This window comes from Nerophis ophidion, linkage group LG01 (assembly GCF_033978795.1).
Source record: "Nerophis ophidion isolate RoL-2023_Sa linkage group LG01, RoL_Noph_v1.0, whole genome shotgun sequence".
NCBI classification, from domain to species: Eukaryota; Metazoa; Chordata; class Actinopteri; order Syngnathiformes; family Syngnathidae; genus Nerophis; species Nerophis ophidion.
In genome coordinates this window covers 30848259-30871461 of record NC_084611.1, presented here as the reverse complement: position 1 = coordinate 30871461, position 23203 = coordinate 30848259, and the positions used below count along the sequence as shown (strand labels likewise).

The 23203-nt window shown below is 39.9% G+C and overlaps 1 protein-coding gene across 1 annotated transcript in view; it reads left to right on the top strand.

Moving 5' to 3' along the window:
- LOC133553017 (zinc finger SWIM domain-containing protein 6-like) overlaps positions 1 to 23203 on the top strand; it is a 146419-nt gene that overhangs the window by 83974 nt on the left and 39242 nt on the right. Inside the window, 1 exon segment of the mRNA XM_061900752.1 lies at positions 22777 to 23133. Within this exon segment, the coding sequence (XP_061756736.1) occupies positions 22777 to 23133 (357 nt within the window).

The following is a 23203-nucleotide window of genomic DNA, read 5'->3' as shown; positions in this document are numbered from 1 at the left end:
AGCCACTTTCTGACAGTCGCTTCAGGATGTGCTATTGTGATGGCGGTCTTATTTACATGGCTCACCCTCAGCAACGTCATCCTTGTTGTAGCGGTGTAGCGTGCAAGGACGGGAGTGGAATAAGTGTCAAAAGATGGAGCTAACTGTTTTAATGACATTCAGACTTTACTTAAATCAATAACGGAGCAGCCACTCCTCATCCGTGGCTCACTAATGCAATAACAACGCCGGAAATGTGTCCCGTGAGAAACCGTCTGACCGGAACTCTATAACTACTAAAGTTCCTTGGGTGAATAATGTAAACTCACTTCACCGGTATGTTTTAGCGCTTTCATGGCGAGTTTACCAACAGATACAAGTAAGAACTTTACAATACTTTATATGAGAAATGGCAACAGCGGAGGATGAATGTCCCATAACAAGAAGAAAGAGAACTATTTCTCTATCAACTACGGTGTCGGCCCGGACAACAAAGGCGGACCCGCCCAAATTTTCAGGACTTATGCAGATCCAAAATACAGATCAGCAGAAGAAAAATTTGATGTTGGATAATATTGCAAAACAAAATTGTAGATAATATGCCTTACCCTATACCAGTGGTTCTTAACCTTGTTTGAGGTACCAAACCCCACCAGTTTAATATGCGCATTCACCTTTAGTGAAATATAAAATGGCTTTTTTTTTGTTTTGTTTTTCAAATTCAAGACAAAGTTATATTTTTTCACTGATGGACACAATGAACCGTGCATGAACATCACCTTGTTCAAAGAACAAAACCAACACAGTGCATTAACTCAACAAATGACACACCTGCAAATCGGTGTGACTTCTGCTCTTGCTGTATTCACAATAAGCCGATCGGGAGAAGTTTGTATCTACACGATGAGTCGGGTGTGTCTTGACGTCCGCGGCAGAGTCTCTGCCGAACCCTTGAGGCCGACTCGCCGAACCCCTAGCGTTCGATCGAACCCAGGTCAAGAACCACTGCCCTATACAAACATCATATTACTTGTAGGTCAAAGCTCAGTACAATCCATCAAGCTTACCAAAGTCGTACTAAAACATTTTGATACAATTTTGAGCGCCATGTCTGTTAAATATTTTCAATGGAACATTTAAAATGTTGGTCTTGTTTGAGTCATATTGCAGTCTACACTTATCTCTTATATATAACTGCCATTTTATTGCACTCTACACGTATCTTATGTGTGACTGCCATCTACTGGTCGCACTTATCATTTCACCATGTATCAAATATAATAGGTTTGAGGTTGGTAAGCACAACCAAAATTTTTCCGTACATTAGGCGCACCGGGTTATAAAGCGCACTGTCGAGTTTTGAGACAATGAAAGGATTTTAAGTGCGCCTTATAGTTCGAAAAATACGGTAATTACGTATTAGCACAGGCAAAAACAAGAAAATCTCAGATTGCAACGATTCGAAAATGGCAGCTGAAATTCCTCGGACAGCTTAGAAAAACTGATGTTAACGAGAAAACTAGTAGGAAAGAAGTTTGACAGCGAACAACATCAACAGCCTAGGAAATGTTATCGGAAATATCAATATTATTGAACTCCTACATATGGCAGATGACAGAGAAGACTGTAGAGCCCTGATCATTGATGCCTCACTGAAAAAACTCACAATCTCACCAAGTTAGTAGTTCTAATTTCTAGTCAAAATATCTAAAACTTTATACAAGTCACAATCCCCTAAATAGTAAGACATAAGAACGTACTTTTTAGACAATAGATCTTCTGAGTAAAAAATATACTGTTTTTGAGCTTCACAAGTTGGCTATTGGACACAGCACTTCACAATGCTAGTGAGTATAGCTAATAGTAAGTTTTAATTGCTGATTCCTTATTTCAAGAAATTTTACAAGACATTTTTGACCTGTTCCATTGGCAGATTTATTTGCTGATAACAAGCAAAAATAACTTGTAATCAGCAGAAAATCTGCGAATAGAACAGGTAAAAATTGTCTCTATTAGATTTCTTTAAAAACAAAATTAGCAACTTATATTAGCTATACTTATAAGTAGGGCTGGGCAATATATATCGATATATACGATATATCGCGGGTTTGTCTCTGTGCGATATAGAAAATGACTATATCAATCAATGTTTACTTATATAGCCCTAAATCACTAGTGTCTCAAAGGGCGGCACAAACCACTACGACATCCTCGGTAGGCCCACACAAGGGCAACGAAAAATCACACCCAGTGGGACGTCGGTGACAATGATGACTATGAGAACCTTGGAGAGGAGGAAAGCAATGGATGTCGAGCGGGTCTAACATGATACTGTGAAAGTTCAATCCATAATGGATCCAACACAGTCGCAAGAGTCCAGTCCAAATCGGATCCAACACAGCAGCGAGAGTCCCGTTCACAGCGGAGCCAGCAGGAAAACATCCCAAGCGGAGGCGGATCAGCAGCGCAGAGATGTCCCCAGCCGATACACAGGCGAGCAGTACATGGTCACCGGATCGGACCGGACCCCCTCCACAAGGGAGAGTGGGACATAGGAGAAAAAGAAAAGAAACGGCAGATCAACTGGTCTAAAAAGGAGGTCTATTTAAAGGCTAGAGTATACAAATGAGTTTTAAGGTGAGACTTAAATGCTTCTACTGAGGTGGCATCTCTAACTTTTACCGGGAGAGCATTCCAGAGTACTGGAGCCCGAAATGAAAACGCTCTATAGCCTACAGACTTTTTTGGGGCTTTGGGAATCACTAATAAGATGGAGTCGTTTGAACGCAGATTTCTTGCCGGGACATATGGTACAATACAATCGGCGAGATAGGATAGAGCTAGGCCGTGTAGTATTTTATACGTAAGTCGTAAAACCTTAAAGTCACATCTTAAGTGCACAGGAAGCCAGTGCAGGTGAGCCAGTACAGGCGTAATGTGATCAAACTTTCTTGTTCTTGTCAAAAGTCTAGCAGCCGCATTTTGTACCAACTGTAATCTTTTAATGCTAGACATGGGAGACCGGAAAATAATACGTTACAGTAATCGAGACGAGACGTAACACACGCATGGATAGTGATCTCAGCGTCTTTAGTGGACAGAATGGAGCGAATTTTAGCGATATTACGGAGATGAAAGAAGGCCGTTTTAGTAACGCTTTTAATGTGTGACTCAAAGGAGAGAGTTGGGTCGAAGTTAACACCCAGATTCTTTACCGTGTCGCCTTGTTTAATGGTTTGGTTGTCAAATGTTAGAGTTGTATCATTAAATAGAGGTCGGTGTCTAGCAGGACCGATAATCAGCATTTCCGTTCTTTTGGCGTTGAGTTGCAAAAAGTTAGCGGACATCCATTGTTTAATTTCATTAAGACACGCCTCCAGCTGACTACAATCCGGCGTGTTGGTCAACTTTAGGGGCATGTAGAGTTGGGTGTCATCAGCATTACAGTGAAAGCTAATACCGTAATATCGTAATATTCGAGTATACATTCTCACGCAGGACTTTTAGCTGCGGGCGTACACTACAGGCTCTCCTCGCTCTTTCCTGTGTCTCCATCTCGCAGACAAGCAGGCGCACATTCTTACATACGTCACAAACTGTCACGTCACACGTCACATACACGCTCTCGCAGAGCAGAGAGGTAGCGGCGTGGCTAACGTCAGCTGCTAACGTAGCCGTACGAGAGAAAGATGATGCGGATCTGGTAACAAATGAAGGAAGACTTAATTCCCAATAAAAACAGCATGGTTTCCATCGCGTAGCGGCGTGGCTAATGTTAGCTGCTAACGTAGCCGTACGAGAGAAAGATGGTGCGGATCTGGTAACAAATGAAGGAAGACTTAATTCCCAATAAAAACAGCATGGTTTCCATCGTCTGGTGGTGGTCCGGCTTCAAGTGGGAATATTTTAAACAGACAACCGTAATTTGTCAAGTGGGGAGGGAAAAACTTTACAAATATGTTGCATCATTTGTAAAGTTTTTTTTGGATTAATTGATACTTTTATTAGTAGATTGCACAGTTCAGTAGGTATTCCGTACAATTGACCACTAAACGGTAACACCTGAATAAGTTTTTCAACTTGTTTAAGTCGGAGTCCACGTTAATCAATTCATGGTAGTCACTCGCTAGAGTATGAAGAGAATTTCATAACCTTAGTAACATACCACATCGTGAAGGACAAATACTATTTGATTTTCTATTATGCAGCTCATTTTTATTTGACACTTAAAATGTCTCTGACAATCTTGCAATTTATGTTTTGGAAATGACTTGAATGTTTGTGCCATTGCTTAATAACTGTTTAATAGCATTATTTGAAAAGTCACCTGCTAGAGAATGAAGATAATTTCATAACGTCCGTAGTAACCTACCACATAGCGAAGGACGAATACTATTTGATTTCTTATTATGCAGCTCATTTATATTTGACACTTAAATGTCTCTGACAATCTTGCACTTTCTGTTTTGGAAATGACATGGACGTTTGTGCCACTGCTTAATAACTGTTTAATATATACAGTTTTGGTCTACTGACTTAATTGTGATTTCCCTCTCTGCATGAAAGTTTAAAAGTAGCATATATTTATGCAGTATGAAGAAAAATGTTTTAATGTAGACACATAGAATCATCATACTGCTGTGATTATATGCATCAAGTGTTCATTCAAGGCCAAGGCAAAATATCGTAATATATATCGTATATATATGGCCTAAAAATATTGCAGTTGACATTTGTGTTTTGCATAACAGGGTTCATTTGTAACTAAAAAAAAACCCAAATAGGGCTGCAAGCCTATGAACTATTTTGATTGTCGATTAGTTATCGACTATCTTCACCATTAGTTGACTATAATCGGATTATGAAGTGTACACACATTCAATTGCTCTAATTTAGCCATTGCCGTTTAAATTCAGCTTGAGATATTTTTTATTCAGACCCTTACTAACAATAAAGATGACTACTTTATTCAGAAATATGTATTTGTGCTGGATCTGTGCTTCTCATTAGGCTGTCTCAAAACAAAACTGGCTAATAAACCTTTGCTCATTTAAAAGTAAGAATCTAGCTAACTTCTTCAAAAAGAAAAGCTCATTTTGTGATGTGTTTGGAAATATTTACATTGGTATTTAGACAAAGTTTGGCTGGCGGATATTTTTTTTCTGACAACTAACTTCATCTCTCGCCTGTAGGCTAACTATCTTACCAAGTATAGTTGGATATCGCATCTGTCAGTTGTCCGACATGACTGGCATGAAAAGCAAAGTACGCGTTCCAAATTCCGCCATTTATTTGTGTCTTTGACGTGTTAAAGGTAAAATGTTCCCGTACTTTTAACGTTTTTGCCCGCTTTGTTGTTACATTGGTAGCAATTTTTCTCTTTCAGTTGCTGCCAGTCACGGTTTGAGCTTCGTTTCCATTCGGAAATACACGGGCGATGACATCACCAACTATTATTGTTTGTCAGCGACAAATATCATAACGGGTTTGACGAATATAACTTATTGAAAGAAGGTCACAGACTACACCGTCATTAATTAGCTAGTACTGCATATAGCACAGAACAACAGAAACAGAACCAATAATGTAGGCTCTGAGGTGCAAACTGCTTAGCCAGTATTTATAGCAGTGATGAGTCCATTGTAAACAAATAAAATCAAGGGTAACACGCATGAGTTTCACACCATCAGCTGAGAAGCGCAAATTACATTTTAAAGTACCAGTAGAGTGGGAAAACAAGTTGCCTCTATATTGGAGCTATTACCAAAGATATATGTAATTTATGACACCAAAATACTTCCAAAGTTTGCTAGTAAATAAATATGATCAAAATAGTATCAATCTCATGGAGATTCCCGAGCCATTTTGAAAGATAATGAGCTAGCCAGACACGTCATCGCGTGATTTTAGAGGTCGGAACCACAGATCCCTTCATCACCAACAACAATGCAAATCATGCAGTCTTTGTGAGAACCAACAACAATTACTTTGGGAAAAATTATGATCCAGAAAATTATATTGTTGATCCTGAATATAAAGAGGATTATCTACACGTTCTAGAAACTCTGCTAAACAAATCCAACTTTAGTGGAACACTAAGGATCATGTAGCATTATTCGTAAGTGCTAATCAAGAAATACAAACTACAAACATAACAAAACGATAACTTACTGTACAATGTCTTCTGTTACTTCGATGACGACTGATAGGATTTCCATATATTTGCCTGTTTAGAATCAATCATGATGCACACAAAGGCTTAAGAAGGAAAAGTTTCCCTGCAGACACGGTCTTCGGTTTTGTGTGTTTGTTTCCATCTCAGGGTATGAAGTGAATGTCACAGATGAACAACTTCTAGCTTTATGGCTATATCCTCCTAATATCCAGATGAGGGGCATAATTGTATAATCTAGAATTACATTGACAAGCAGCAGGACATAGCTGCCGACTCACAGTAAAGCACTAGAGGGCCACTTAGCTGTGTGCTACCAATGTGTTGCTAAAAAATAGTTGCCTATGTTAACGCTTTTAATAACAACACCACTAATATTTGTTTAATATTCATGTCACGATGTGTGTATAAGGTATTTTCGGCGGGTTTTGAATGGTTATTTAGAGGGTTTAGTGGGCAAAATTGAGAGCCCCCCCATTGACTGCATTGTTCGCGGACTTTTTATTTGTGTTTATTTATAACTTGGAAAACATAACAAAGAAAAACGTGTACATGTCTTTCATAAAGATTTTTTAATTTTTGCGTATTACTACAGTTATGTCAATTTACGGAAATTACTGAAAATGTTTCGAGCCGAATATTAAAAAAATGGTTGACTCAATTTGAGGCATTTTTTTATTTTTAGACGGTATTTTCACATACTTTGCGGATTTTAAATACGATTGGATATGGTTTAGTGGATACAACGATACGCAACTAACCATATACAGTTTGATTGATTGATTGATTGAAACTTTTATTAGTAGATTGCACAGTACAGTAGATATTCCGTACAATTGACCACTAAATGGTAACACCCGAATAAGTTTTTCAACTTGTTTAAGTCGGGGTCCACGTAATCAATTCATGTGAACTTGTTTTTTTCACTCTACTGGTATTTAAAAGCGCATGCAGAGGCAGCTAAGGACCACTCATGATTCTTCAAATGCAGCTACTGTGGCGGTTTAAAAAAACAACAAACACCATTAGGCGGTTACCTACAGTCACATCTGGAACTGATTTATGTTATGACCCCATGCTGATTACAATCTGTGTGCCTACTTCCTGGAAAAAGAAATAGTAAACCTAAAATATGCTGGAATATAGGTCATAGTCCCCCTTATTGTCATCTCTGTAGTTCCTTTTTACAACAGGCTTTCTTCCGGCTTTCAAACTGAACTTTTGAACTTAATGGGATTTGTGAGTCAATGTTCAACTGAAGCAAGAGCCACACATTTGTAATCAATGGTGACCGGCACAACAACTGTCATTTTGGGACGCTCATGCTTGAATGTATACACAAGCAAACACCAACGCACATTCCAAAGCAATGCGCCACATTTATTGTTCCACTCTTTGTTTAGTCTTCAAGCTTGACGGACTTTTGGCAGCAGCATCATCTTCTCAGTTTATCGCCTGGCCAGCGCTATAATGTCTCCACTCTATGGCTTTGTCGTTAGAAAGATACTCAAGGCCAGGAGTAGGAGACAATGGCTTTTCAATGGATCCCATTACCTCCCATCTACAGTATATAGCGGCTGTAGCCCTACTGGGACACAGCTCTGCTAATTACACACATCCATTCCCAGCTAGCTGTAATTTCATTCACACTAATGAACCTTACACATGGATTGCTATAATGTAAAGTTAATGTACAGCCAGGAGACCGGAATTAGCAGGTGGCCGGCTCCTTCAGTGACAGGGATACTTGTGGAATAGCACACGAAAGTAGGCGCCATTCTGAAATGACACCTGGTTGTAAATCTACATATAATGGTATTGCCAGTCCAAGGTTAACAGCGCTCTCGCTACCCAATTGCAGATTAGTTACTTCCTGTTTTAAAATATCCTAAAATGTGTCCTGTGTGTGTCGGGTCTAATTTGACATATTTAGACAGACTAGCAACAACATGGATGCTAATTAACATCAGAGTTCAAAAACACAAGCGCATTTATGCGAGGTTCAGAGTTGTAACATTTTAGGAATTTATGGACAAATTGTGGTAGCTTTCATGTAGTTTCAAAATCAAAGTTTTGTGTTGACTTTAAAGATGTTTTTTCAGCCACTAAAATCACAAAAATACCATGTTTCATTAAAAAAAAAAAATTCTGCTAGGCTAAGCTAAATAGCCTTCGACTGCAGCTTTGTGTTTACTGTACTAAATTCTGGTAAATTATAGGAACTTTTACAGTAGTTTTGCGTGTGTTTACCATGGAATTGATTTACGTGGACCTCGACTTAAACAAGTTGAAAAACGTATTCAGTTGTTACCATTTAGTGGTCAATTGTGCAGAATATGTACCGTACTGTGCAAACTACTAATAAAAGTTTAAATCATTCAAAGTTTAAATGTGAAACTATATACAGTATAATGTTGCACTTCTACTTTATTAAATCCATGATATTTAATACAGTTTGTGCTTTCAGTAAATATTTGTTGTATTTTTGACCATCATTTTTGTAATGTAATCAACTTAAACCCTAAACAAAAATACAAAACACGTAATGTTTATTTTATTGTAAGTTAATTGCACTTTTTGGGGAATTTAACCTAACGTTCACAATCACGAAAGACATGACGATGGATATTTATATATTTTTTGCATTCCAAATATTAAATAAATGCGATCAGAAGTTTGCTTGAATCGGAGCTTTTAAGAGCTGCGCAATTCCGCTTACAAAGCCCTTCAAGTACCAGTAGAGCGGAAAAACATATTGGTCTTAAATGCTTAATTGTGTTTCATTGTATCCATTAAAACCATATCCAATCATATTTACAATCCACATAGTATGTAAAAACACCGCTTAAACCTCACATCCATCCATCCATTTTCTACCGCCTATTCCCTTTTGGGGTCACGGGGGGCGCTGGCGCCTATCTCAGCTACAATCGGGCGGAAGGCGGGGTACACCCAGACAAGTCGCCACCTCATCGCAGGGCCAACACAGATAGACAGACTACATTCACACTCACATTCACACACTAGGGCCAATTTAGTGTTGCCAATCAACCTATCCCCAGGTGCATGTCTTTGGAAGTGGGAGGAAGCCGGAGTACCCGGAGGGAACCCACGCATTCACGGGGAGAACATGCAAACTCCACACAGAAAGATCCCGAGCCTGGATTTGAACCCAGGACTGCAGGACCTTCGTATTGTGAGGCAGACGCACTAACCCCTCTGCCACCGTTAAGCCCTAAACCTCACAAAATGCCACAAATTCAGTGAGCTCTTTAGAATATCCCGCTCCGAATACGTTTGGCTATTTCCGGAAATTGACGTCACGATGGGAACCATAGAATCAGATCGGCCATACTGGAAATACTAAAAAATTAGACAGAGATGTGCTGTCTATCATTCACAATCTTTATACAAGACATAAACACACTTTTTTTTTTAAAATTATGCATTCTAAGTCATAAATAAATAAATACATAAAGTCTGCTAACAATGTAGTCAATAGGGGCTCTCTATTTTACCTACAAAACCCTCTAAATAACCATCCAAAACCCGCCAACAATACTCTTTATACATATAGTGACCTGATTATTTACCAAATATTAACAATGTTATTATAAGCGCTAACGCAAACAAACTATTTCTTAGTGGTGCAATGATACAGACAGCTTAGTAGCCCTCTGCTGCCTTTACTGTGAGCTGGCAGCGATATCCTGCTGCTCCCGCATCATCACATCTCGGCTCGTCAACGTTGTTTTAGATTATGAATCATGCGAGTCATCTGGATAATATAGGATTTAGCCTTGAATCTAGAAGCTGTTCATCTGTGACATTCAATTCATACCCAGAGATGGAGACAAACACAAACAAACGACGACAGTGTCTGCAGGGAGACTTCCTTGTTAACCCATTGTGTGTATCATGATTATTTCTTCATCTAAATGGGAATTTATGGACAGCCTATCAGTAGTCATCAAAGTAAGAGAAGACATTGTACAGTAGGCTATCATTGTATTATGTTTTTAGTTTGTTTTTCTTGTTTGGTTTATTTAGTAACACTAAGCAATGCTGCCAAGTGATGCTGTTGTGTTTCACTAAAGCTGAATTTGTTTAGCAGAGCTTCCAAAACTTGTAGCTAATCCTGCTTATATTCAGGATCAATATTATTAGGTTCTGGATCATGATTTTGCCCAAAGTAACCGTTGGTTGCTCTCACACATTTAGTATTTACGTATTTTGATCATTAAGCATACGTGGCGCATTAATTTAAAATACTCATCACGTTTGCTTTTTTTTGTTCATCACTGATTATTACTCACTGCAGACTTTGAAAGCCAATAAACATAATAAAACATAACTTACTGTACAACATCTGCTGTCATTAAGATGCAGCCTGCTAGGATGTTCAGATATTCCCATTTAGATGATGAATGTCTCATAATGCTCACAAAAAAACCGATGGAGGGAACCTAGTGTATTTTTGTGTCGTCCTCGCTATTTTCGGGTCTTAAATGGCTGTCAAAAATTTCCAACTTGTCGGAATACCTACTCAGACTTCTTCTGTCCAGGTGAGATGCATGATTTGTGATCTAGAATAAACTTACGGGTAGCAGGGAAGGGAAAAAATAGACCACTCGAAATTGTAAACAAAGGCACACACAGTAGTGATCACGGCGCCGCTATAAATTGTTAATCTGCGTTAGTGCTTAAAATAACAGTACCACTAATACTTGGTTAATATTCAAGACACGAAATCTAAATGTATTATTGTTGCTGGTTTTTGAATGGTTATGTATTGGGCGAAATAAAGGACTTCCCATTGGCTCCGCTGTAACCTGACTTATTTACGTTTATTTAATATTTTGAATGCATTACAGAAAAATCCATCCGTCGTCATAAGAATTGTGAACGATTGGCAAAATTCCAAAAAAGTGCAGTTCCCCTTTAAAGTTATTTGATTAAACAATGTAACAGTTGTCAATTTGTATACATTTCTGTTTAATTCATGTAAACGCCACTGTATTTAACCCTTTGTTGTTTCCCGAATCAACCCTGGCTGTCTTTTCCCCATTTGCCAGTCATTCCTTTTAGAGCGGCAACCTTTTGGGATGAGTCATCAGCATGCAGCAGCATCAGCTCCGCTTGACAGGCTCCCGTCCGGCAGAATTAGAATCCATTTTGAAAGTGATAGTTGGAAAATTGCAAGTCACTCTGGATGTAGCGCTTGGCAACTAAGTGGCAGTCAGCAGCGGCTTGTCACTTCCGAACTGCCAGATCGTGACAGCTACGGTGCCTCCCCCTCCCTTCCTTTGCCTTCCATCCCGCTGATTAGTGTGTACATTTTGCTTGTCAGGATCGGAAAACTCGCAGAATTTTTCCTGAATACAAATTCATGCTTCATGAACAAGTTGGGATCGTGAGAGAGGGGACATACATGGATGTCCCAAATGATGAAAACACATCTGGGGGGAGGATCCCCGCCCTCCCCGGAGGGTTCAGGGCATAAATATGGCCGCCCTTGGAGCTCAGCTGTGTTATTCCAGCCCATGTAACACCTAAGAGACACACACACACACCAAGGTCTCCAGTAGGATAGCATTGATCTCTATTTGTGCTCCCTTATAGGACCACACATGCTTAGACCTAAGATCCGAAAAGGCCTTGTGTTGGTCTTTGTAGGCCAATTTATTGGGTCAGTTCAAGGAAGCCGCAATGAGTTGGGATCTCTTTAGCTGTGGGTGGGATTCAGGCAGCGTTTAAAAGGTGAGGGGAGGTCGTGCAATGTTCTTCGACCTCTCTTCGAACTGCCGCAAAGCCTTGCTTTTCTTTGGTCGGGGTTCAGGTCTCCTTTCAGGGTTTCCAATCCAACCACACAGATTGGATTCCAGTCCAGTAGTCGTTTTATCCCGGAGGCTTTTCAGCAGGCCATCTTTGGTCAACACAGAGTCAAATCCCTTGTTTCTAAATGGCCGCAGGCGCTCACAGGCTTTGTATCATAAAAAGTGAGTTAAGAGTCAGGAGGTCTCGTGTCGGCTCGCTCTGTCTGATGAGGTAATTTAATAAGGTGCGAGGGAAAATTTAACGTATTTTTACTCTCTTTGTTGACTCCCTATCACATCGAAATTGGCCATGTAGTCTGATTTTTCGCACACATCAAGTCCAAAGCGGTGTGGTGCCATATTAGATTTAGTTGACAGTTAGTCTCAATTTAGCCAGTACACTTAATGTCCTCTACCAGTTTCCTACTTTGATTTGGAATCTTAATTTGATTAGAGAAATAGATATGTTTGCAGCCTAATCAAATTAAGTCCAGTCCAACACTGAGCACTTTTGTGCTTTTGCGAGCACAAAGTCGGCTAACCCCCGTCTCCATTCTTCCATCTCAGTAAGGATTCCAGTCTGGGGCCTTTCCGCTGAAAAACGTGATCTGATTTGGATGATTTGAAAATGAATCAGTCTTGACTTGGCATGTGGTGCTGTGATATTTGTAGAATCGATAGATCCATTATCAGTGGATGTCATTGTTGTCACCTTGGAGAACCGGTCTTGGGAAGTAGAAGTGTACAACTACAAGCGCAGTAAATGTCTGGGTAATTCAATCAATCAAATTCCCAGAATATTTTGGCCTTCATGTGAAATCCCTGTTTACATGCATGCTGTCTAAATCAATGATTGCCCACTGTGTGTCTTTGAAATGAATGGTTAACATAGCTTTCTACAGCACTTTCGTGCTGTCAGTTATTTTTTTAATGTTTTTTTTTTTAATGACATCTGCTTTGGTTCTTGTGATCGTCCTTTGAGAAATCGAAAAAAATCACCTTTGTGATGTTTTGCTGTCTAAAAACAAACTTTGCTATGCACAGAGTTATTTATAATACATGGATGCAATGGTGTCTAAATTGTTATAAATGGACATTCCAGTATTATTCCACCAAATAGTTTGATTAAGCACACCGTCATACCACTTTGGGTGTTTTTACCCTTTAAAATAAATAATAATGAGAGGTATTAAATACATTTTATTTACTGCTGTGACGAAAAATAGACCTACAATGAGTTTCTCTCCGTTTCTATGCAAATTAGTTTTGGTGTTAGAAAACCGACTTATTCATTAAAATGTTTTGCTACTTATTGAACATGTTGGCGTAATGCACTTGTATACTTAGAAAATTAGTGACATTTTAGTGTCTGCATCTTTAATTTGTTTTCCTGTTGGTGTAAACTGGCCCCCTCCCTTCGGCTTCTCGTCATCTACTGTTAATTAAATGTTCGGGTTGGAGCCGCGCTATGATCTTTCTTCCATGTAGACTGGTCCATGCATAGAAAGTCCACTCTGGTGATCCTTTGATCAAAGTGTTTACATTTATGTGCAAGGAGCAACACATTTCCAATCCATATTGTAGATATGTTAATTAGAGATATTTAAAAAGGTTGAACACAATCTATGAGGGTATTAATATGCACTTTTTAAAAGCTGGTTTTGTACAAATTGATCCTATAAATATTTTCATTAGTACATATAAAAGTATTGTACTATGTCTATATATTTATATCCAAGAGTTCAGTGCTCTAAGTTTTGCTTAGGTTATACTGAATAGCAAGGCAATTATCAGGTCTTGGTGTCAAACTATTGGCTTCTTGAGGAAACTTGTTTCATTTTTGAATGTTAGGAGAAGTTATTAAAGACACTGAGGCGACCTGGCACGCTTTACAGAGAAGGATCTGACTCGTAAGTGCTTTTCTACCACAGAATGCACCCACTCAACTCCTGGATGATACAGTACAGACGAGGACGCTCCTTCCGCATTCATTTAGCTACATGGTCAACCGCTGACTTGAGACTCTCTCTCTGAATGTTTTGAACTCTTGTTTTGATGCAGATAAGTTTTGCCATATCTTTATAATTGTAGCCCTACTTCCCATAACTGGTGCTGTGTAGCCATCTTTCTTCTTCAGGTTGCAAAGTTGTCGAATGAATCGATAGCTAGTTGCATTCAAGAGACGCGCTCCAGTTTGTCTCATTTGCAATCAATTCCAAACAATCGACAGAATTCTAAACCATCCATTAATCAACTAAGCAATGCCTATCTGTATTCTTGAGTCCAAAGAGCACACACTAGCTTATCAGCACTTTCATTTTAAAACTCCAGAGAGGGAAGAGAGCGAAGGGCTAATCTGGGGGGGGTGTGTGAGTGTCGAGGATGCTTTGATGTAGCAAAAATGTGGGTGGTCCTTCAAGCCTCTGTGGGATTTGAACCTATATAAATATATATACATATGGGCGCTTTCTGCCTTGCTCTTTCACACACTCTTCCACAACGCCGAGGGCCAAGTGTGATTTCACCGTTGCGGCCAGGAGGGGTTTCTAGGGCAACCTCACAGAAGCCTTGTTCTAAAAATGGCCGCCATGGTTACTTTGAAAGCCAAGAGCAGCCTCTTGAACCCGCACAGAAAGAATCCCTGAGCACCACTCGTGGAAAGGAGAGGGGGAAATCTTCTAGGTGGACTGGGGTGGGAACCAGACTCTTACATAGCAAGTACACGAGACGTGGAAGGTTTCAACCCACCCAACCAGGAGTCATGGGAGGTATGCGTGTGTGTGTGTGTGTACCTAAACAGTAATATCCCTGTACTCAGCACTTGGCTAAATTAAAAGGGCATTTTTGGCGTGGGGGGCAGTTTTTGGTGCCCAGGCTATTGGACAGGGAAAGGCGAAACTCATTACCTACCCATCTGTCAGAGAGAGAGCTGTGGGAAAAGGGCGAGGGAGGATGGTGGTTTGGAGCAAGCAAAACAAAATAGACTTTTGAATCAGTTACAGTATATCATCCAAGTGTGATGAATTTGAAAAATAATTGTGTAAATTTTACCCCAAGGGGGAAGTGGTGGTGAAAAAGACGGTACAGCTGTTTTGGACTTTAGCATGAGTATCTTATTTTTTTTTTTTTTTTTTGCTCTCACATGTTTTTGATGTTCTCCTTTTCATTGCCCTCTCCGGACTCTTCAAACACAAGTGTGTCTCACACACACACGCTCCTGATACACTCTCTATTGAAGCAACAATATGTGGTAACTTAGAGATAAAAATCTTTGTAAAAAGGAGGATAGTGACTCTGACCACAGCTCTACTATTTTAATTGGCAAAAGCAGGTATAAAGTACTATTGCCAATAACTATTTTGGTGACCCTGTTCGCTGATTGGTTGAGCAAATTCCTCACTACCTGTAATATTTTAGGATACATGAACATAAAAATGACTAATATACAGTATTATATGATAACTCAATGACGACAACATTCTTTGTATAAGTATATTTTACTCAGTGTAAATTGAGGGAACACAATAACAAACTGGCCACTGCCGTTCACATAACCGACTGACAACCGGAAGTACAATAATAATGCGCAATGCAAAAACAGAACATTTACATTGTACACCACAGTCTCAGCTTTGCTGCAGCGATCTGTTTTCTTGCTGCTCTCCGTCTCCTCGCGGATAAAACAAGTCACCTTGCTATAGTCAACAGCCACATGCGGCGAAGCAAATACATAACATCTTCCCCATTTTGGTTATCCAACAGTAGCTATGCTTACATGCGCAAACTTTCTCTAATATGATCTCAAACTTGGTTGATCAAAATTCCAAACTCACATGGCGTGCGTATTCATGCGGCAAGCATTTAATAGAAAAAGAAAAAACATTTGGTCATGTGCACAGTTGCCTTTTTTTGGAAATAGAAGAAGGAACTACTTCTTCCATGTTGTTAACAAACTCTGTGTTGACTGCACATCGTCAGCTCATTCACCATTAATTTTCTACCTTCTGGCGTTGTGCACATTTATGTACATCATCACGGTGGGACAGAGGTTAGTGCATGTGCCTCACAATACAAAGGTCCTGAGTAGTCCTAAATTCAATCCCGGGCTCGGGATCTTTCTGTGTGGAGTTTACATGTTCTCCCCGTGACTGCGTGGGTTCCCTCCGGTTACTCCGGCTTCTACCCACCTCCAAAGACATGCATCTGGGGATAGGTTGATTGGCAACTCTAAATTCGCCCCAGTGTGTGAATGTGAGTGTGAATGTTGTCTGTCTATCTGTGTTGGCCCTGTGATGAGGTGGCGACTTGTCCAGGGTGTACCCCTTGCCCAGGGGTACACCCTTGACTTACCATGAATTGATTAACGTGGACCCCGACTTAAACAAGTTGAAAAACTTATTCGGTTGTTACCATTTAGTGGTCAATTGTACGGAATATGTACTGTGCGGTGCAATCTACTGATAAAAGTCTCAATCAATCAATCAAACCCCGCCTTCCGCCCAAATGCAGCTGAGATAGGCTCCAGCACCACCCGCAACCCCAAAAGGGGCAATTGGTAGGAAATGGATAGATAGATGGATCTTTGTGGTGATATTATCCTCATGAACCTCAAAGTTGTTGTCCTAGGGCATGTTAACATTTTCCTCGTCTGAAACAACATCCACACAAGTGAAAAACAAGTTTGTCAACGGTTGATCTCCCATAAAGTCATCCATCAGCTAGAAAGCTGGCAGGGTCAGAACCGTTTTGACTTTCAGCTTTTTAATAAGCCTTTTAAACATTTCCTGCGTTTTTTAATTTGGTTGATTGTTTTCTGCAGTTTTTATTAACTTGTTTGCACAACTTTGTGTTTCTACCAACCTTTCAACTATCAAGGCATTCAACAATCCTGAGTTCTCAATGTTTCCAACAATCAAGCCGGGTCAGCAACGGACCAATTATGCTTCCCTGCCCCATGTTTACTGCACACTGTGAACATTTGGCTGTCTCAAGGGCGGAAACGCATCACGCTGACGTAGCACATGTGCGCAGTGAACGAGATTATACTCCAACAACGCAGACGGTAGCTGAATGCCTGTTCACATGGTCGCCGTTCCGAATAACCAGCGGCAAATCATCAAATATTACTGTTTTACACTGGTAAAACCAACGTTTTCAAGCTTCTGTCCATGTAAACCGATGCTTGTTTTACCAGTGTCTTAAAGGGTGAAATAGACTCTGTCCATGTAAACAGATGCTTGTTTTACCAGTGTCTTAAAGGGTGAAATAGACTTCATTATTTTAGACCTAAATGGACTAGAATGGCAGTCAATAGAGGATGGATCTGTAACAGGCACAAATTATATAGACTTTCTTACTTTTAACCCCCTTTAATCACTTTATTAAAATAAAGTGTTTTATCTTTCTACATTCAAACACAGTGTTATGAGTAATATCACATTGGCCAAAAATATTAAATGTACTGTTTTGTTTTGTTTTGTTTTTGTCCTGTTTAGCTAATCAGGCAAATCATGTTTTTGATGTAGAAGCCCATATCTGCTGTACAGATTTACTCTTCAAAAGAGAAGTGTGGGATGCTTCTCTTGTTGCCTTATTTGTATTTGAATTTATTAAATGAAATGCGGATGATAAGACAGACACAATAACAACAAAAACAGAACAACATTAGCAAATACGATATGTACAAATATGATGCGGAAATTGATAGCAAAGAGCCAATTTGCAAAGCGGATAATTAATAACACAGAAATTGCAATGAAAAGTACTGCACTACAAATGGAGCAGTAAAAATACCAATAGAAATAACACTATTTATGATGAATAGTAATAACTACCTCATTTATCAACAATGCAGTTGTTTCAAATGCAACAATACATACATGTAATGATAACTTGAATTGTATTAAATATACTTGTTGAATAAAACCTTACTTGTTTTTAATGAATATTCAGGACTACTACGCTACTGTTCTAATATTGGTCATTATGGTGGTAAGTTTAAGAACCACTGCTTTAATAGCGACTTTGAACATATGAAACGGGGGAACAAACCTTAAGAAGACCCATATCCTTACCAAAATGTAATGGACTCTTCCTTGACCAAAGCCCCGCCTCTCCACAACGCTGGCAGAGGTAATTACTCAAATGCCTTGCAACAAAAAGCGAGTTTATTTCACCATTGTACCACAAGCTGCATCGCGTAAACCTTTTTGTACCACTTGGGTGACTCGCTACGACCGCCTCACGGCGACAGTCGCTCTCTTTGATCAGTGCAGATGCAGGCGGTTGCTTTATTGCGTGCACAGCCCCTTCTTCTCTGAATATTGTTAACAAACTTGTCCTCCCTCTGCCAGCTGGCGCTTGCAATTGGGAAAATCTGTATGGCGATATTTACCACCGACACTTCCTAGTTGTGCAGTTAGTGTTGACCATTGCACTGCATTGATACACAAGACCTTGGTTGTTTCATTTAGCATCCACCCTGCAGAGGTTGCGCTGACCCTTTTTATTATTGGCCTCGGTTTAGCTTACGCGTGCGTCCCCTTTCCATTTGCATGCAATAAAATATTCAACTCCTCCCTTGCGCGTACATCAATGGGAAGCCGCTTTGATATCGCTCACTAATACATGCTTGATATAACAGCGTTGCGTACCGCTCAGCCCTTTGATAAACATGTTTAGGTGATGTATGTCTTCGCTTGCTCCAAATATTTCAAACATCTCTCCTGAGCACATGAATGCATTCATAAGCTGCTCTCAGCCTCTCCTTAACCACTCCCATTATTAATAAATGTATGATCCCATGCTGTGAATCGGCGGGTGTGTGCGTGTCTGATTCATATGCTCATCTTGTGTGTTTTACAATACAGTCCCGGGGACTCCACCCTGCTCATTCATATTCATCCCTGCATAATATAAAGCGGTGGCACCTCCAGATAGCGCAGTCAGGGATAAGATCAAACATGATATGCAAAGTAAGGGAGTTTGGAGGCGGGGGCTGTATAATACCTGCTGTAACTTTCTGCACATGCTCCTCGTTGCTGTTCCCATGCATTGCAGATGACTCATTTAAGCCCAGTGCAATTTTGTTCAGCTTTCCACGATAGTTTTCAATGGTGTAGTATTCTCCCAGCAATGCAACACTGCCCCGAAACGCTACCATGCTGAAACACTGTAACCTCTTCCTCATAGAGTTGAATGTACTGTATTGATACATAATCCAACATTTTCAATGCATGTGCTCTTGTGTGAGCAACCGTACAAACACAGATCCACCTCTTCACCTAGGCTTGAGCCTAGAATAGAGAGACTTTCTGCCCAACAAATGACAACTATTCGGCAACTGGTTTTCTTTGTGGCCCATTTTAAAGAATTGACACATGTATGTTGATCAATCAGAATACAACATTGTCTTTATTCCACCCTTTGGGTACCATTGCTCACCCTAGTGAAGTTGTTAAAATCAAACAGGGGGAAAATACTGGATTTTTTTAGTCTTGGCATTTATTTGGAGGCCTCCAAATGTATTTAATCAAATACTGAAATTCCACGACATAGGGCAAACAGATAAAATTATACACAAAGCAAACTACAGACTGCTACCCAAGAATATACGAACCCTGTTTCTATATGAGTTGGGAAATTGTGTTAGATGGATGTTAAAACTGATAAACATTTTTTTTTTTCTCGCAAATAATCATTAACTTTAGAATTTGATGCCAGCAACACGTGACAAAGAAGTTGGGAAAGGTGGCAATAAATACTGATAAAGTTGAGTAATGCTCATAAAACACTTATTTGGAACATCCCACAGGTGTGCAGGCTAATTGGGAACAGGTGGGTGCCATGATTGGGTATAAAAGCAGCTTCCATGAAATGCTAAGTAATTCACCAACAAGGATAGGGAGAGGGTCACCAATTTGTAAGGAAATTGTCGAACAGTTTTAGAACAACAATTCTCAACGAGCTATTGCAAGGAATTTAGGGATTTTACCATCTACGGTCTGTAAAATCATCAAAAGGTTCAGAGAATCTGGAGAAATCACTGCATGTAAGCGACAATATTATGGACCTTTGATCCCTCAGGCGGTACTGCATCAAAAATCGATATCAGTGTGGAAAGGATATCACCACATGGGCTCAGGAACACTTCATAAAAACACTGTCAGCAACTACCGTTGGTCGCTACATCTGTAAGTGCAAGTTAACACTCTACTATGCAAATCGAAAGCCATTTGTCAACAACACCCAGGAACGCCGCCGGCTTCGCTGGGCCTGAGCTCAGCTAAGATGGACTGATGCAAAGTGGAAAAGTGTTCTGTGGTCTGAGGAGTCCACATTTCAAATTATGTTTGGAAACTGTGGACGTGGTGTCCTCCGGAACAAAGAGGAAAATAACCATCCGGATTGTTATAGGCACAAAGTTCAAAAGCCAGCATCTGTGATAGTATGGGGGTGTAGTATGGGGCGGCATAGCGTAGTGGGTAGAGCGGCCGTGCCAGAAACCTGAGGGTTGCAGGTTCGCTCCCCGCCTATTGACATCCAAGTTGCTGCCGTTGTGTCCATGGGCAGGACACTTCACCCTTGCCCCCGGTGCCGCTCACACTGGTGAATGAATGATGAATGAATGATAGGTGGTGGTCGGAGGGGCCATAGGCGCAAGCTGCCAGCCACGCTTTCGTCAGTGTACCCCAGGGCAGCTGTGGCTACAGATGTAGCTTACCACCACCAGGTGTGAATGATGGGTTCCCACTTCTCTGTGAGCCCTTTAAGTATCTAATAATAAAAAGCGCGATATAAATCCAATCCATTATTATTATTATTATTATTATTAGTGCCCAGGGCATGGGTAACTAAACATCTGTGAAGGCACCATTAATGCTGAATGGTCCATACAGGTTTTGGAACAACATACAGTATGTTGTCATCCAAGCAACGTTATCATGGACGCCCCTGCTTATTTCAGCAAAACAATGCCAAGCCACGTCTTACAACAGCGTGGCTTTGTGGTAAAAGAGTGCGGGTACTTTCCTGGCCCGCCTGCAGTCCAGACATGTCTCCCATCGAAAATTTGTCGCCCATTATGAAGCGTAAAATACGACAACAAGACCCCGGACTGTTGAACAACTTAAGCTGTACATCAAGCAAGAATGGTAAAGAATTCCACTTTCAAAGCTTCAACAATTAGTTTCCTCATTTCCCAAACGTTTATTGAGTGCTGTTAAAAGAAAAAGTGATGTAACACAGTGGTGAACATGCCCTTTGCAAACTAATTTGGCACGTGTTGCAGCCATGAAATTCTAAGTTAAGTATTATTTGCAAAAAAAAAAAGGTTTATGAGTTTGAACATCAAATATCTTGTCTTTGTAGTGCATTCAACTGAATATGGATTGAAAAGGATTTGCAAATCATTGTATTCCATTTATATTTACATCTAACACAATTTCCCAACTCATATGGAAACGGGGTTTGTACAACAATTCTTCTCAACATTAATGGAGAAATATAACCTTTCAGAAAATGTTTATTTAAAACATTTGTACGCACGTACAACACTTAAGACCATCAGTATATCAGTATGTGGAATTAAATTATGGAATGAATTAAGTAAAAAAATCAAACAATGTACCAATATAATCCACTTCATGAAACTCTTCAAACTTAAAGTGTTTACAAAGTAAAAAGAAGAAGAACCATGATAAACATTCTGAATGTATTTAATTAAATGGGTTATACTTATATAGCGCTTTTCTACCTTCAAGGTACTCAAAGTGCTTTGACACTATTTCCACATTGACCAATTTACACACACATTTACACACTGATGGCGGGTGCTGCCATCCAAGCCCCTAACCACGACTCATCAGGAGCAAGGGTGAAGTGTCTTGTTTAAGGACACAACGGACGTGACGAAGTTGGTAAAAGGTGGGGATTGAACTAGGAACTCTAAGGTTTCTGGCATGGCCACTCTACCAACCGCGTCACGCCATCCCCACTTCATCCATCCATTCATTTTCTAGATTATCTCACCATATGAAATATAATTTACTTCACTATTTCTTATTTATTTATGTTTATTGTTATTACTTATGGAGTATATTATGAATAAATTGAGAACAGGAAGTGAACAAAAGTTTTAGCAACTGCTATGTAAAGGAAATGGGGTGAATTAAATAAGCTCTGCTTCTTCCTACTCCTTTTCAAACATGTTGAATAGAGGAATTGGAAAATGGCATGTATCATGTTGTAAGCATGCATGTTTGAAATAAACAAAAACTCATCTTAACTCAATTTTCACCTCTTTGATTCATTAAAGATTGGGTCATTTCATTTGCTATAAAGGGAAAATTCAATGAATTGGTGTTTACCTGATAATGGCTGAAACTACATTTTGTGTTCTTTGTTTGAGAGGATCCAAATCAAGTTCAATCCCTTTCCCACACTCCCCCTGCAAGCCTAATCTTTTTTTCTCCAAAACCTAATTTACTAAAATGAGCCAAATTGGTTAATTCCTAATCGAGTAAACTCAGTAACAAAGTGGGCAATGAAGCCTAACAGTTATTCTCTTGCTTCATGAATAAGTTGATGATGCTGCAAAATACAAAGAACAGCTACTAAATCTTTAATTTAATGTAAAGCATTTTTTCTCTTAAATTATATTTATCCCTAAAGTATTGTTGGTCTCCAAATGTTAGGATTTAAAGCATGTTGTGTATTGGTTGAGAATGTTAATATTGTGAGTTTGTCATTGTATAATATAAATGCAAAATAAGCCTAACTATAAATCTTTTGTGTTTTTTGTCCTGCTAGGTTTCCACCTAAGTGGCACAGTAACGGACCCCGCCACTCCTTCCACCCCAGAACTCGTATGCAGCGTCAGCGTCAGCTTCGACCGCTGCAAGATCACGGCAGTAACGTGCACGTGCGGCAACAAGGACATCTTCTACTGCGCCCACGTGGTGGCACTGTCACTTTACCGAGTGCGCAAACCCGAGCAGGTCAAACTGCACCTGCCCATTTCGGAAACCCTGTTCCAGATGAGCAGGGACCAGCTGCAGAAGTTCGTACAGTATCTAATTTCGGTTCACCACACCGAAGTGTTGCCTACTGCGCAGAAACTGGCGGACGAGATCCTGTCTCAAAACTCTGAGATCAACCAAGTTCATGGTGAGTGGGTGGGGCAAAAGTATGATGTTTCATAAGTAAACTTCAAGTATGGATATTGGTGAGGTAGGGC